The sequence below is a fragment of the Alosa pseudoharengus genome, unplaced genomic scaffold (genome assembly GCF_046254945.1).
Source record: "Alosa pseudoharengus isolate Yale_2024_CS ecotype anadromous, Long Island Sound unplaced genomic scaffold, YU_APseudo_1.1 YU_APseudo_1.1_scf_10, whole genome shotgun sequence".
Taxonomy (NCBI): Eukaryota; Metazoa; Chordata; class Actinopteri; order Clupeiformes; family Clupeidae; genus Alosa; species Alosa pseudoharengus.
This window is the reverse complement of record NW_027468565.1, coordinates 24,518,786-24,533,134: the sequence shown is the minus strand read 5'-3', so window position 1 is coordinate 24,533,134 and position 14,349 is coordinate 24,518,786. Positions and strand designations below refer to the sequence as shown.

Genomic DNA, 14,349 nt, shown 5'->3' with positions numbered 1-14,349 from the left:
TATGTTGTCAGAGAGTAAGGAAACACGATGAATTGAAGTAATGGCTTATTTGACAACACTACTCTAACCCGTAAAACCCCGTAAAACCTATGAAAAATAATGAATTATGGGGCGGAATCTCTTGGAATTTTCGTTTATGTTTTGAACGATTAATTCTAGAATAGCGTATTAATAATGGGCTAGCGTGACCTCCTATTTGGGTTGCCAAATTAGCAAAGGCCAACTGTCAACAGCTGTCAGTTGTAGTCATGAACGCCTACGAGAGGCAGGCAAATTTCCAAAATTAAAACAAGAAACAAATTAAGTGCATCGGAGGAGCTTCCTGAGATGGTGACGTCTTCGTCAAACGAAGAATATCAAGTCTGACGCAGAGCTGGCCATATTTCTCCACGACAGGTAGCCTAGGTTAAAATTCATCTGCATCGCTAACTTCAGCAAAATATGTTACGTTGGTTAGAGAGGTATGTTTTGTTTTCACGGTTTCCGTAATGTGTAGCTGGGTCATGGTTGGAGAAACGTTAAAGCAGCTGCAGGTCAACTAACGTTAGCTAAGTCTTCATTACATCTGGCAACCCAGAAGAGGCTCGCGTCTGGTAGTCTTGAGAACGTTCACCAGTGTTTTGATTTTGGCCTACAGAACGTTCGGTAACAATCCTACAATCCTACAAATCGCACCTTTAAGCCAATTAGAAGCCATTTATTATGACATTATCAATCATTTCTTATTTAAAATGTGCAAAATTGGAAATGTCCTTGATTGAGGTATCTTGTCAAGTTACCATAGCACTGAAATATTTCACAGGTCAGAGAACATAGACAAATTTAAAGTCTAGAAAAATCAGTCCAGCAAAAGAAAATAAACTCTCTACTGAAGCAGAGGGGCTTAACCAACACTGCAATCGTAAAAAAAACGACAACAACTGTAAGCTGATACTGGAGCATTTCTATTCTTGAGTTTCAGAAAAGACTGTCTAAGAAAATTGCAATACAGATAGATTGCAGTGTTTTGTATAAAGCACATCAGATTGTTAAGATTTGATGGAAGTGTTTCATTTTCACATAGATGTGAGTTGTTTATCTCCAAGTGCTATGTCTTATTTGGCTGTGTGTAGAGTTTTGACATAATGAGTCAAATTCTGCAAAAAGTGTGTAAGCAATAGGCAAAAACTGTAAAATACTGCCAATGTCTGTGTGTATATATGTGCGTGTGTGTGCATGTGCGACTGTGCGTGTGCCTGTGTGTATGTGTACTATGTGTATGTGTGTGCGTGTCTATGTGTGTATGTGTGTGTGTGTACAGTATGTATGTGTGTGTATGTGTATGTGTATGTATGTGTGTGTATGTGTGTGTGTGTGTGTGTGTGTGGTGTACCTTGATAATGCTCTGGCAGGTGGCGAGGGGCAGTCCCACCAGGCTGGTGTCGTTGACGGCCATGATCTGGTCTCCGACGCTGAGCCTCCCCGAGCGGGCGGCCGGTCCACTGTTCAGCATGCAGGCCAGGATCACCGTGGGCAGGATGGAACCCCAACCAGACTCCACGATCACCACCCCCAGCATCTCTCCCTTCAGCTTCTCTATGTGCAGCTTGGGAGGCAGGGGGAGAGAGAGGGAGGGAGAGAGAGGGAGGAGGAAGGGAGAGAGGGAGAGAGAGGGAGGAAGGGTGGGAGAAAGTGGGATGAGGAGAATGGAGAAAGAGAGAGAAAGAGAGAGAGAGAGAGATAGAGAGAGAAGGTGAGCACAGAAAAACCGGTTAAAAATGCGTCAGCCAAATGTAATGTAATCCTATTTATTTATTGTATTACTGTTCTTTCTGTATTCACATTGGTGCTCATTCCCACATTGCTGTATTTTATTTCATTTTATTTCATTTTATTAAAGATAAAGAGAGATAGAGATAGAGAGAAAGATAGATAGATAAGGCCTTTTCACATTGCCAAAATCGCCGCGATTTTATGTACCAGAATGGCAGAACGACTGTTCCTTTCACATAGGCCGAGGCGAAATGGCGGGACAAAGTGTCTCGCCAAATTTACTACCAAGCCCCCTAGACATTTTGCCGAGTTTTTTCGTTCAGGCACCAGTGGGAATGGGTCGAGGCAGAAAGGGGAATCTGGGCGGGCATTTCGATGCTATGTCCAGCCCACCACAGGAGATTGCAAATAAATCTAACTGATCAAAAGCAGCAATAGCAGAGACAGCACATTATGTCAATCATTAAATTCACATTTAATTCATTTAAGTCTCCAGTCATTTAATGCCTGCTAGAGTTGACTGTAGCTCGGAATGCAATCGGTTGCCATAATAGGCTATCCTAAAATCCAGCGATAAAACAAAGCATGAACTCATGAGCGTCTGCCCTATATGTATATCCTCTGATTGTAATGCTTACAGATATTTGTAACATTTATTTTGTATTTGACCTGTTATAAAATCATGTAGGCCTATTGAACAATTTAAACACATTGTGAACCCCAAAGTTGGAGACATGCATATAGACATTGCTGCAAATTTAAAACCGGATTACTCTGGAATGGCTAACTGTACAGGGGAATGCTTTACACCTTTGTGTTCGGTAAGGTCTGCTGTTTATTCTGATATATGGTTTGTCATGTGTTGAGGGAAAGTTCTCAAAGTATTCCACCAAGATGAATGGGTAGGGAGACAGGCGCAGAAAATATTGTGGTGAACTGAGGGGGCAATGCCTGGAGATAATGAGGGAGCGGTGTTTGATGCCTAATTGCCCTAATTGGACTCACCTGGGTAGGAGACAATATGAGCATGCAGGTGAGCAATGTGCGAGAGAGAGAGTCCGAGATTGATCTGGATCGTCCAGGCGGAACGCTGGGGGAGCGTTGGTCAAAACCGGGTACGAATTGTGCTGGTCGCGGTCAGTAGGATCGCCGCCAGTGAAGATAGATGTGGGGGGGAGGAAACCTTAGTATAGGCCTTTGTTAAAACTTAGACCAACGCCGCGACTGGCGGGCGAGTTGGACTGCTGGACTCGTGAGCCCCTGCACGAACTCCCCAGAACTTTCATACTGGAATTACATACTGGAATTACATACTAGAACTTTCATACTGGAACTTACACACTGGAATTTACATACTGGAACCTCGCTGGCCACCTGAAGGTTCGATTCGCTGTCCATTGCCATCAGGCCCCAGGGGAGGGTCTCGGGGGCAGGGAAGTCTCCCTTTTAATAACTCATTTGACTAATATGTATCTGTGTCTGTTTTTATAATTGAAAGTCGGGTAACTCTAGTGCAATATAACTTAGTAGTGACGGGGGGTGCGGGGAACCTTTTATTGTGAACACTGGAATGGTGTGCTGTGATACCCGAATGGAGATGTTTTCCTCTTTGTGGTGTTTTTGAATTGCTGTGCTTATTTATTATTGAATTGCTGTTTTGCACGGATTGTGAGTGAGGATCCCCAAATCATCTGTCAGTGGATTCGTTATAATGTCCGGAGCTGCCTGGCTGTGCCTGTAAAATAAATAAAGCTACTTTTGTACTGCCCGTGGTGGTGTGGGGTCTACCCATTCTCTGAGTTGTCTACCTGGGGGAAGGGACAAAGGGGGTCGCTACAGGGGGACCTTTTTCATACCCAGCAGATATATTACAATATGATTAAATTACTTTTCTCGAGAACCGTTTACCACAACAATTAACCTGAGCTGAGAAAAAGCTCTTTCGTGTGATACATGTGATGAATAGGCTACTTCGCAAGTAGTTCAGCAAATTTGGGTGGGACAGAAATACCTTTACAGAGCAGCAGCTCTGGCGTGTGAAACTAATCGAATGTGTGTGTCTCACGGCCAATGCGTGCGACTGGGCAGCCCTGCAATAATCTCACTGCCTTCGGCATAACTGCTAACAGTGCGCCACACCTGAAAAATATTAAGCTGCTGTTTTCTTTTCATGACGAGCACTAAGCTTGAATGATTTTTATTTATTTATTTTATTTAACCTTTATTTAACCAGGAAAAGTCCCATTGAGTTACAGTAACTCTTCTCCCAGGGAGTCCTGGCCAAGACTGGCGGCAAAAATTTACAAAAAATATATTTACATAAGACAGGATAAAGGTTACATACTACACCACAAATCTCTGTACATACACTATACAAACACAATCAAGACATTACACTTAGCTTAAGCTAATACAGACATACAACATTTAAGGGCACCAGTTAAAAACAATTACACTGTTCTGTCAGAGTTGACTTTAAAAGATTTTTAAAAGTATTGAAAGATGGAAGTGATTCTAGATTTAGGCTGTTTTGAAGTTCATTCCAAACTTTAGGTGCATATGATGAGAAAGCTGTTTTACCAAGTTCTGTTCTTGTTGATGGAATAACTAATAATATTTTTTCTGACGACCTTGTCCTGTAAACACTATTATGGTAAGAAAGCAAATTTGAAATGTAGAGTGGTAATTTACCCATTAGAGCTTTAGCAATGAAAGTCAATAAATGGAACTTCCTTCTGAGGGAGAGGGAGGACCATTGTACAGTTTCATACAGAATGCAGTGGTGAGTCCTGGCTGCTGCACCTGTAATGAAACGCAAGGCTGAGTGGTATACTACATCTAATTTTATTAATAAAGATGAAGAGGAGTGCATATAAATGAGGTCACCATAGTCCAACACTGATAAGAATGTGATCTGCACCAACCTTTTCCTTGCTGAATACGGAAAACACTTCATTAATCTAAAATAAAAACCTAACTTGGGTCTGAGTTTTTTTAAAAGGCTCTCAATATGTACCCCAAAAGACAGTTTTTCATCCAACCAAATACCTAGGTATTTGTAGGAAGTTACTCTCTCTATTGGGGTACCACCTTGTGTTGAAATAGACAAATCTATAGGATAATGAGAACGTGTAAAAACCATTGATTTTGGTTTTTTAGCATTTAATACCAATTTTAATCCAGATATAGAAATAAAGTTGAAATTATTAAACTTACATTAGACGAATCTGTAATGGGGGTTACACAATTTGTTGGGTTGGCTGGGAGTGTTGACTGAGTAGCTATTCCTGCATTAATAAAATGCTCGTTAAAAGTATCTACTATATTTTGTTTACCCCTTACTTCACCCTGGCTTGTTTTTATAACTTCCGGGATAGTGGAGGGTGGCACTTCCCCTGAAGAAGATTTAATTGCTTTCCAAAACTTTTTGGGGTCATTAAGGTTTTCATTTATTAAATTCAGATAATATTCACTTTTTGTACCTTTTATTAATCGTGTGCATTTGTTTCTTAATACCCTATAATCTAACCAACATTTATAATTATTATTTATTTTTGCCTTGATCCATGCTTCATTCCGGTCTCTAATAGTAGTTGCAATAGAGTCATTAAACCAAGGATTATCTCTGCCCCTCACTCTATATCTTCTAATAGGGGCATGTTTGTCAACTATGGCTAAAAAGGTCTTTTTAAAATAAGACCAGGCCAGCTCCACATCATCCATAACACAAACTAAGTGTAAATCACTCCGATGGATTTCATGAAGAAAAGCTTGTTCATTAAAAATTGTTCATTAAAATGTAATTTCGTTTAAAAATAAACCGTGGCTTGGTTTTAATCAGCTTGCAATTTCTAACACAGGCAACCATACAGTGATCACTGACATCATTACAGAAAACTCCAGCCGCCGAATACTTTGGACAAAGGCGTCTGCTAAATCCATAACCATAACCATAACCATACTTATGTGGAGCATTAGTCAGAATAACGTCAATTAATGTAGACTTGTCCATTCTTTTTGAATTGAGGCGTGTAGGTGACTGTATTATGACTGAATGGAACGTTGCGTTTTTAATCGCCAGAACTGCTTCATGTCGTGTGACACAATTTACACCAATCATCATCTTCTAATGTATCCTTATGTCGAGATGTCCATTCTCTTTGCCCTAGGCTATCATTTGTGCGCAAAGCATGTTTTAATTAAGACAGTAGCCTACACAAGCTATTTTTATTGTTGTAATATTGAATGATTTCATGAATAAAGCGTTGAAAAATGTTAGGCCTATGCACAGTGCGTACAGGATTACGGTTGGCGGCGCCACTGACCAAGGCCACAGTAGCCTGTGAACCTCTGATTTTCAAAGGGCAATCACGGCCAACGCAGGGGGCAACTCTTCTCTTCTATTTCCCTTCCAAATTACTTTTTATTGTCTGAAGACATCGATCGCAAGAATCTAACATTCTAAACAACAGCAAAGCAACTTCATTTGCATTTGTAGGAAGCTAACCAAAGTGCAGTCGGTTCTCCCGCCATGGTTTTGGAAATCACACACCTACTACCTACCTATTGGGCAGCCATGACCCACTGGTTAGCATCTGGACTTGTAACCGGAGGGTTGCCGGTTCGAGCCCCAACCAGTGGGCCGCGGCTGAAGTGCCCTTGAGCAAGGCACCTAACAGCTCACTGCGCCGGGATTAGTGTGTGCTTCCCCTTACTGTGTGTGTGCTGTTTGTGTTTCACTAATTCACGATTGAATTGAAATTGAAAGATATGCAGCTTTCAAGTGACAAAAACGGCAAATTCCTACACTCTTTAAAACTAATGTGTTGTCCCTATCTGGACACAGAGATGTGTTAAAACAACGCAAGCACATTAGTTTTAAGAGTGTAAGTTCACATTAAAACTGTTGGACATGAAAGGCCACATGGACTACAAACGAACTACAACGTGACGACAAAAGTGATGACGAGCCCCTAACTGGGCAACTCTGTTAGCAAAATATAGCCCCAGTTTCCGACCTCTGGCCACTGATCTATAAAGAACACTGGATAGACTATCCCATTGTTGCCGCCCCATCAACAATGAAGCCAATGGAATCGAAACACCGCCGCCATATTGGGACCACTGCACTGTAAAAAATTATAGGCCTACTGTAGAAATGCATGAAAAAAGTGAGGCAACTTAATTACACTCGAAAATATTAGGGGAAAATATAACCCTATTATTTTTTAAAATATAGTCTTTAAAAAATCATGGACATTTACTTAAATTATTCATCTATGCTAAAATGTGTAAAATAGCCTATCTTAATGCAATTAAAGGAAAATTCCGGTTTTTAGCACTTTAAGGCCCTTTTCTGGTTTGTTTTGGATGAACTAGTGGTGGACACCGAAATTTTGATGATTGGTCCTGTCTTGACTTTTCTGTCTCGTTTTGAATCGCCTTTGACTGCTCAGGGTGGCTGCCAACAGGCATACTGTAGTAGGCTACTCAAACATGTCCTAAAACAACCCTTAACGTTCGTTTTCAAAACTGTGCAACTCACCGAGTGGTTAGTGGTGTTCGTTGATGTTCCAAAACAAGTAGCATAGCGAAATACAGTTTCAGTCATGTTTTATTTGGCATTTTGTAAAATCCCATTGATTTCTGTTGGAAGACTCATTGCACGTTGATATTACTGCGCCACCGTCTATGCTTCAGGTTCAAATATGAGCGGAAGTTTATACACGGTTGTGAGGTGTCTGAATAAATAGTTCCACAATAGGCCTAGCAAATAAGACGGCTGGGAATCATACATTGCGCCTAGGCTAGATCATTTTGGTGAGGTTTCAGAATGGAGCAGAGTCATTCGGACTCGCAAGTGGTCCCAATATGGCCGCCGCGCCGATTTCACGGAGGCTTCAGGTTTGTGACGTAGTTGCGCTATCCAGTGTTCTTTATAGATCACTGCCTCTGACTCACACATTACGTGACGTGAATGACGCGGAATGATGATGTTTTCACTCGGAAAAAGGTTTTTCCGAAGCCCATGAATGCTAGGTAAGGCCTAGCCTACGACTATCACTCTACACGCCCCCTATTGCACGTCACATTTTAATTTGCTAGCTGATCCTGCCTCCTGGCTCCCCAAAATGCCGCATCATGTGAACAGATCAGCAGGCCGGCAAATTTTCACCTCATTTTCAGACACACGTTGCGGCAAAAAGACGTCTCCTCTTCCCGCAAATTTAGCGTAATCTCTGTGTGAAAAGGCCTATAGATAGAGAGATAGATATAGAAAGATAGATAGAGATAGATAGATAGATAGATAGATAGATATCGAGATAGATAGATAGATAGATAGAGAGATAGATCTATCTCCCCTTTCGGCTGCTCCCCTGCAGGTGAAGGTGGACCATGACAGAGGAATAGTAAACATGGTTCTGCTGCTCCCCCTGCAGGTGAAGGTGGACCATGACAAAGGAATATAAACATACAGCTCAGAGAGGGAGCTGATGATGGCTGCCTCAGAGGCAGTCTGCCACTGGCTAACCTTTACGGAACCTCTAGAGAATAATCGCTCCATATAACAGCCGAGCTTCACCTCCTCTGACTGTATGTTAAATTACATACAAATATAAAATAAATGTTGGACAGTTACAGGAGAAGTTGGATGGAATCTTTACGGTAGTACCTCTTTGCAGTTCTCTGAGTTGGAGAAGTGAATGAGGTCGTCGTTGTACATCTCCTGCGTGTTGATGATGTCACTGTATTCCTTCTGGCTGAGGTCCTTTGGGTTGATGCCGTTGGACCGCAGGAACTCCTGATAGGCCATGCTGAACGCCTGACCGATGGACTGGGCTATCAGCTGGGCCTGGGGAGGTGGGGGGGTGGGGGGGGTGAAGGGCTCATTACAGAGGAGATGACTCCAACAGACCAGAGAGAGTGAACAAAACCTGAGTGCTCTCAGCATAACCAATGTACAAATTACAACACAAATAAAAACAAATAGATAGATAGATAGATAGATAGATAGATAGATAGATAGATGAATCAGTGAGAACTAGAGAGTATTTGATTTTCTGTGTCGCTCTGGTAACGTGGGCAGGGTTTGGTCCTGAATGACACTCACATCCTCAGACTCGAAGACGTAGCAGACCATCCGATACTGCTTCCTGCTGTCTGCAGCACCACCTGCGGGGTCAGTGCAGTCCAGCGAAGCCGACTGCGACATCCGCCGACGGGCCATCAGCACCACCACGCTCCCGATGTCCGCGATGTACGAGATTGTGCGCAGCGCGTTGTCCATGATCGTCTCCTACAAACACCCACGCCACACCAGCAGGTTAGCACTGATACCACATATACACACACACACACACACACCCATGCAGAGGAAACCGCAATACCAGTAGGTCAGCGTGCAGCCGTACTGGTCATGCAGGTCAGGTTTCACTCATACACACAGCACTGATATCACACACACACATATACACACACACACACACACACACACCACTGATATCACACACACACACAGCACTAACATCACACAAACACACACTCACGTATGCACACACACACACACACACACACACAGCACTGAGGTCATCACACACACACACACACACACACACACACACACACACACACCACTAATATCCCATATCATCAGATTTGTAAGGTATGACCTCAATATACTTTCAAAAGACTGCATTCTGTGTCCTCCAGTATTGTGTATATAGGTCGCCTCTCCCTTCCCCTGCTCTACACAGATACAGGTACTGTAGTCAGCAGCGGCTCTGCAGAATTACTGAAGCTAAGCAGGTGTGGCCTTGATCAGTACTGGAATGGAGGACCTCCTGGGAGGGAGCCACTGGAAAAGATCAATCCCAATGCCCCAGTGCAGCGATGTGGACACTGTATTGCAGGATATGCCATGCTTCGGATGAGAGGTCCTGACTCACTGTGGTCATTAAATATCCCATGGTACTTATCGCAAAGAGTAGGGGGTTCCCCAGTGTCCTGGCTAAATTCCCAACCTGCCTCATTCAATCTGGCCCCCTAATCATCCCCCAGTGTAATAGGCTCATTCAATCTGGCCCCCTAATCATCCCCCAGTGTAACTGGCTCATTCATTCATTCCCTCACCTCACCTCAAGCTGGTGCGTGGTGAGCGTTCTGGTGCATAATGGCTGCCGTGCATCACCTAAGAAGGTGTGTGTGTGTGTGTTTTAATGTGTGTGTTTACGGGGTTCCTCCTTCCCTATATAGTGCTTTGGGTGCCTAGAAAAAGTGCTACTGTATGTAGATAAATGCAATATGTTGTTCTAAGCCTCTACAAGTAGGCCCACCCATCCCCCTGCTCTGCACAGGCGCCTGATTTTAGTGGACATGTTGGGTTATGAAGTACAGTGATAAAACACCATTCTGAAGGCTTTGACAGGGTAGGTCGACGTTAAGATGTTGGAACACGTATTAGTGTACTTTAATATAAATCTCCAGGGAGAGAGGCTGTGTACTCCTACAGACCTGTGTGTCTGCATTTAACACTTTGATGGCCTTTGTGGAGATGAAAAGATCCACTTCAATCAGGCTCTGATTGTCTTCATTTGAACTCTGAAAGACAAGAAAATGGGGTTAGATCGCCCTCTAGTGGCACAGAACAAGCATAGCAAGTACCATATGTATGAATATGTGCACTGATTACCATATACATTACAGTACATTTAGAATTGAGCCTTAGGACATTAGGGTAACAATAACAACTACTGTGCACACCACAAGAGGACCAGAGGATGAGGCTGCAGGAGCTACAGTACCAAGCTGGAGTAGCAGATTTGAATCTGTAGTGGACACTACAGGATTGGAACCTATTGTACCTTGACTTGTTCCACAGCTTCCTGAGCTTGCATCATGCGGACACTTTTGGACGGGTTCCGGTCCGACAAGAGCTGGGTGGAACCGAGGTAATTGGCAGCAAAAATGATCCCGTCGACCAGATCCTCGGGCTCACAGGGCCCTGGAACTGAGAATACGAGAGAAGATCAGATAGACTGCTGACATTCCGCTCAGGAACCAGGAACCACAGTGCGTCTGGGCAGAGGAGACTGGAACTGAGAACCACATTATCTAGAAACAGAGGAACCCTGAAAACCACATTATCTAGAAACAGAGGAACCCTGAGAACCACATTATCTAGAAACAGAGAAACCCTGAGAACCATACTATCTACAAAACAGAGGAACCCGGAGAACCACATAATCAAGAAACAGAGGAACCCTGAGGGAGTTCCTCACAAACACATTATCTAAACAGAGAAACCCTGATAACCATACCATCTACAAAACAGAGGAACCCTGAGAACCACATTATCTAGAAACAGAGGAACCCTGAGGGAGTTCCTCACAAACAGCAAATAAATGTTAATCTGGAGGAAAACACTCACCATCCACAAAGCTTGGAAAGGAGGCATTCTTCTTTGCTGGCTGAAAAACAAAAGGCATCCAAGAGATCACAGCTGATCACTCCACACTCTCCAGTTAGAACTATCATTATTATTTCACCACTTTAGCAGTCTGCTGCACACTTATGCCACACACACACACACACACACACGCACACACACACACCACTTTAGCAGTCTGCTGCACACTTATGCCACACACACACACACACACCACACACCACTTTAGCAGTCTGTTGTCCACATGGACACCGTGGTTTAACCAGGGCAGAGACCTGTCTAGCAGCTCACCTGCGGTGGTTTGTGGTTGCTCTCGGTTCTGTTGGGTTCTGTTGGTTCTGTTGGTTCTGGGTTCGGCTGTGAGTAGAGGTGCTGTGGGCTGGCACGGTCAGGGAAGTGTGCGGACTGGCGCTGTCTGTTCCGGCCGCGTGGGGGCAGGTTGGCGGACGCCCTCTCCAGGTCATCGGCGAGCACCAGCGGAAGGCTGACCGGTCGGGGGTGATGCGAGCGGCCTCTGGGCCTATCAGAGGTCACCCTCGGGTCATGTGACCTCTCCATGTGCCGACCCATGCTCAGTGACCTCCTGACTTCATCAGCCAGGTCCACGGTGACCTCTGGCCTTGGCTCGTGCCCCTGTATGTGCCATGACCTGCGTTCTGCGTCTCGGGGTCGCGGGTACGGACGGCTCCTCATGCCCTGCCCACCATCAGCGCGCCCACGGTAGAGACCCTCAGCGTGTGTGTGGCAGTCAGTGTGTGTGTGGTCCTCAGTGTGTGTGAGGCACTCAGTGTGTGTGTGGGACTCAACGTGTGTGTGGTCCTCAGCGTACATATGGGGGTTAATGTGTGTGTGGTACTCAACGTGTGTGTGGTCCTCAGCGTACATATGAGGGTCAGCGTGTGTGTGACTCTGAACGTGTGTGTGTAGTTCATTGTGTGTGTGGTCCTCAGCATACATGTGGGGGTCAGTGTGTGTGTGGTGCTGGCGGTCCAGCTCTGTGCGGCGGCATGGGCTGGGTGAGTGTCTCTCCACGTGGCAGCGGCTGCCCTCTGAGCCCCGACGCTGCCCCGTGCCCTGGGGGCTGGTGTGGTGGTGCCCGTCTGTGCCACGCTCCTCACCGGCTGACTGGGCTCTGGGGCTACAACCCCGACCCGCCACCCTCCGCTCCGCTCGGACACGCCGGGCTGGGCAGGCCTGCGCCTCCTCCTCCTCCTCTTCCTCGCTCTCGCCTGTGCAGCTGTCATAAGGTGGTGTTATACTGCAGGGCTGTGCGTCACGTGTGTGTGTGTCACGTGTGTGTGTGTCACGTGTGTGTGGGCCACGTGTGTGTGTGCAGGCGCTCTGTGGCCCTCTGTAAGGGCCCCCTGGCTCTTGCTCCTGCTCCTCCGTCCTGTTGCATTGCTCCTCCTCCTCCTCTCCTCCCTCCTCCCCGCGCACCCCCGGCCTGCCCCCTGCGCCTCCCCGGTCTCCCCCCTGGTCCTCCTCAGCCTCCTCTCCTTCATAGGGGAAGTAGTCATCTTCTTCCTCCTCCTCCTCTTCCTCCTCGTCCTCCTCGTCCTCGGCCATGGGAGCCTGGACGAAGGTGGGCTCGGTCAATGGTTCCGGGTGTTTGTAGACACACGCCTCTGGGTCCTGCTGGACAGCCTGGCTGACCGCTCTGCTGGCAGCGGTGTCGCTGGCGCTAGTGGTTCTGTCCGGTGCGCGGTCCGCACTGGGCCCCTCTCCCGTGTCTGCCCCCTCGTGGCAGTCCATGCCCTCCATGTAGCTCTCGTCCTCTGGGCAGCAGTGCACGTAGTAGGTCATGCCGTCCGCATCCGTGCGCAGCTCTTCGTCCTCGTCGTAGTCCGGCCCCTCCTCCTCCTCCGAGCCCACGTTGTCGTACTCCGACAGAGAGTCCTCGTCCATGCTGTGGCCATGGGTGGGGCTGTCGTCAGGGGGAGGGCCCTCATCTGAGGACCAGTCAGCGTCTGCATCTGCATCGGTGATTCTCCGGGGGGCCCTTGCATTGATGGGAGAAGACTCACTGTGCATAGGAACTGCCTTAGGTGCTGCAGTTTCCATGGTGCTGCAGTTAGGCAGCTTGGTTTCCATGGCGTTACTGTGAAGCTGTTTGGTTTCCATGGCGTTACTGTGAAGCTGTTTGGTTTCCATGGCATTACTGTGAAGCTGCTTGGTTTCCATGGCACTACTGTGAAGCTGCTTGGTTTCCATGCTGCTGCGTTGATGTCTCTGGGAGGGGGTGGGTGAGGGGGGCTCCGTCTCCGAGCCCTCGGCCCTTAGCTTCTTCCTGTGGGCCTTGGCTGGCTTCATGGAGCCTCCTCAACCCTGAGGACACACACACAGACACACTTATTACATCACACACACACACACAATATCCCCCTAACACTGGCACTCAGCTTCTTCCTGTGGGCCTTGACCTGTGAGCCTTCTCAATCAGATCTCATCACACACTTACACAGACACACACACACACACACACACACACACACACACACACACACAGAGAGAGATGGGAGAGGATCCAGTGATGAGTAAATCCTCTGATGAAAGGGGGCCACTAGCCCACACAGCACATGAGAGGAGAGATATCAGCACGACTCAGCACCTCCTCTCCACGGGGGGGCGGATTATCTCCTCTCCACCACATCCCTCCCTGGGCTGGCTGACTCACACACACATACACACACACACACACACACACACAGCGCCTCTCCCTGCCAGAGACGTTTCTGAAGCCAAATGCCACGCCTCTGCTCTCAGGTGCGCTATCTCTAACACACTCGTACACACAAACATACACACACACACACACACACACACATACACACACACTTCTGCTCTCAACAACAACACGTTACATTCATATTGCACCTTTCTAGACACTCAGGGCCAGACTTATGTACATTTGCGATCACGGCATTATCAGCGCCATGGCCAGACCTGAAAGTGCACGCTGTGGTTCTTCATTTTACATGCTATTTATCATACCTGTAGCTCATCGGGTAATCTGCGACTTTCTCCGACCCCCTACCACAATTTGTGAACGTTCAGTCACAAGAGAAGTTGAATGATCATGAAATAATACAATACATGATAAGATGTCAACAAGCAGGGAGATAATTCCTAGCACTTAGCACCTGTCTTGAACT

At 46.2% G+C, this 14,349-nt stretch overlaps 1 protein-coding gene across 1 annotated transcript in view; it reads right to left on the bottom strand.

Annotated features, from left to right (window-relative positions):
• Positions 1-13,378, bottom strand: part of apba2a (amyloid beta (A4) precursor protein-binding, family A, member 2a) — a 19,616-nt gene extending 6,238 nt beyond the window's left edge. The window contains exons 1-9 of the mRNA XM_076298838.1: positions 12,546-13,378; positions 12,230-12,434; positions 11,489-11,893; positions 11,180-11,219; positions 10,614-10,759; positions 10,264-10,350; positions 8,864-9,049; positions 8,426-8,605; positions 1,373-1,585 (exon numbers count right to left, since the gene is read on the bottom strand). Coding sequence (XP_076154953.1) covers positions 1,373-1,585; positions 8,426-8,605; positions 8,864-9,049; positions 10,264-10,350; positions 10,614-10,759; positions 11,180-11,219; positions 11,489-11,893; positions 12,230-12,434; positions 12,546-13,378 — 2,295 coding nt within the window. The remainder of the gene's footprint in view (positions 1-1,372; positions 1,586-8,425; positions 8,606-8,863; positions 9,050-10,263; positions 10,351-10,613; positions 10,760-11,179; positions 11,220-11,488; positions 11,894-12,229; positions 12,435-12,545) is intronic.
• Positions 13,379-14,349: the final 971 nt, after the last annotated feature.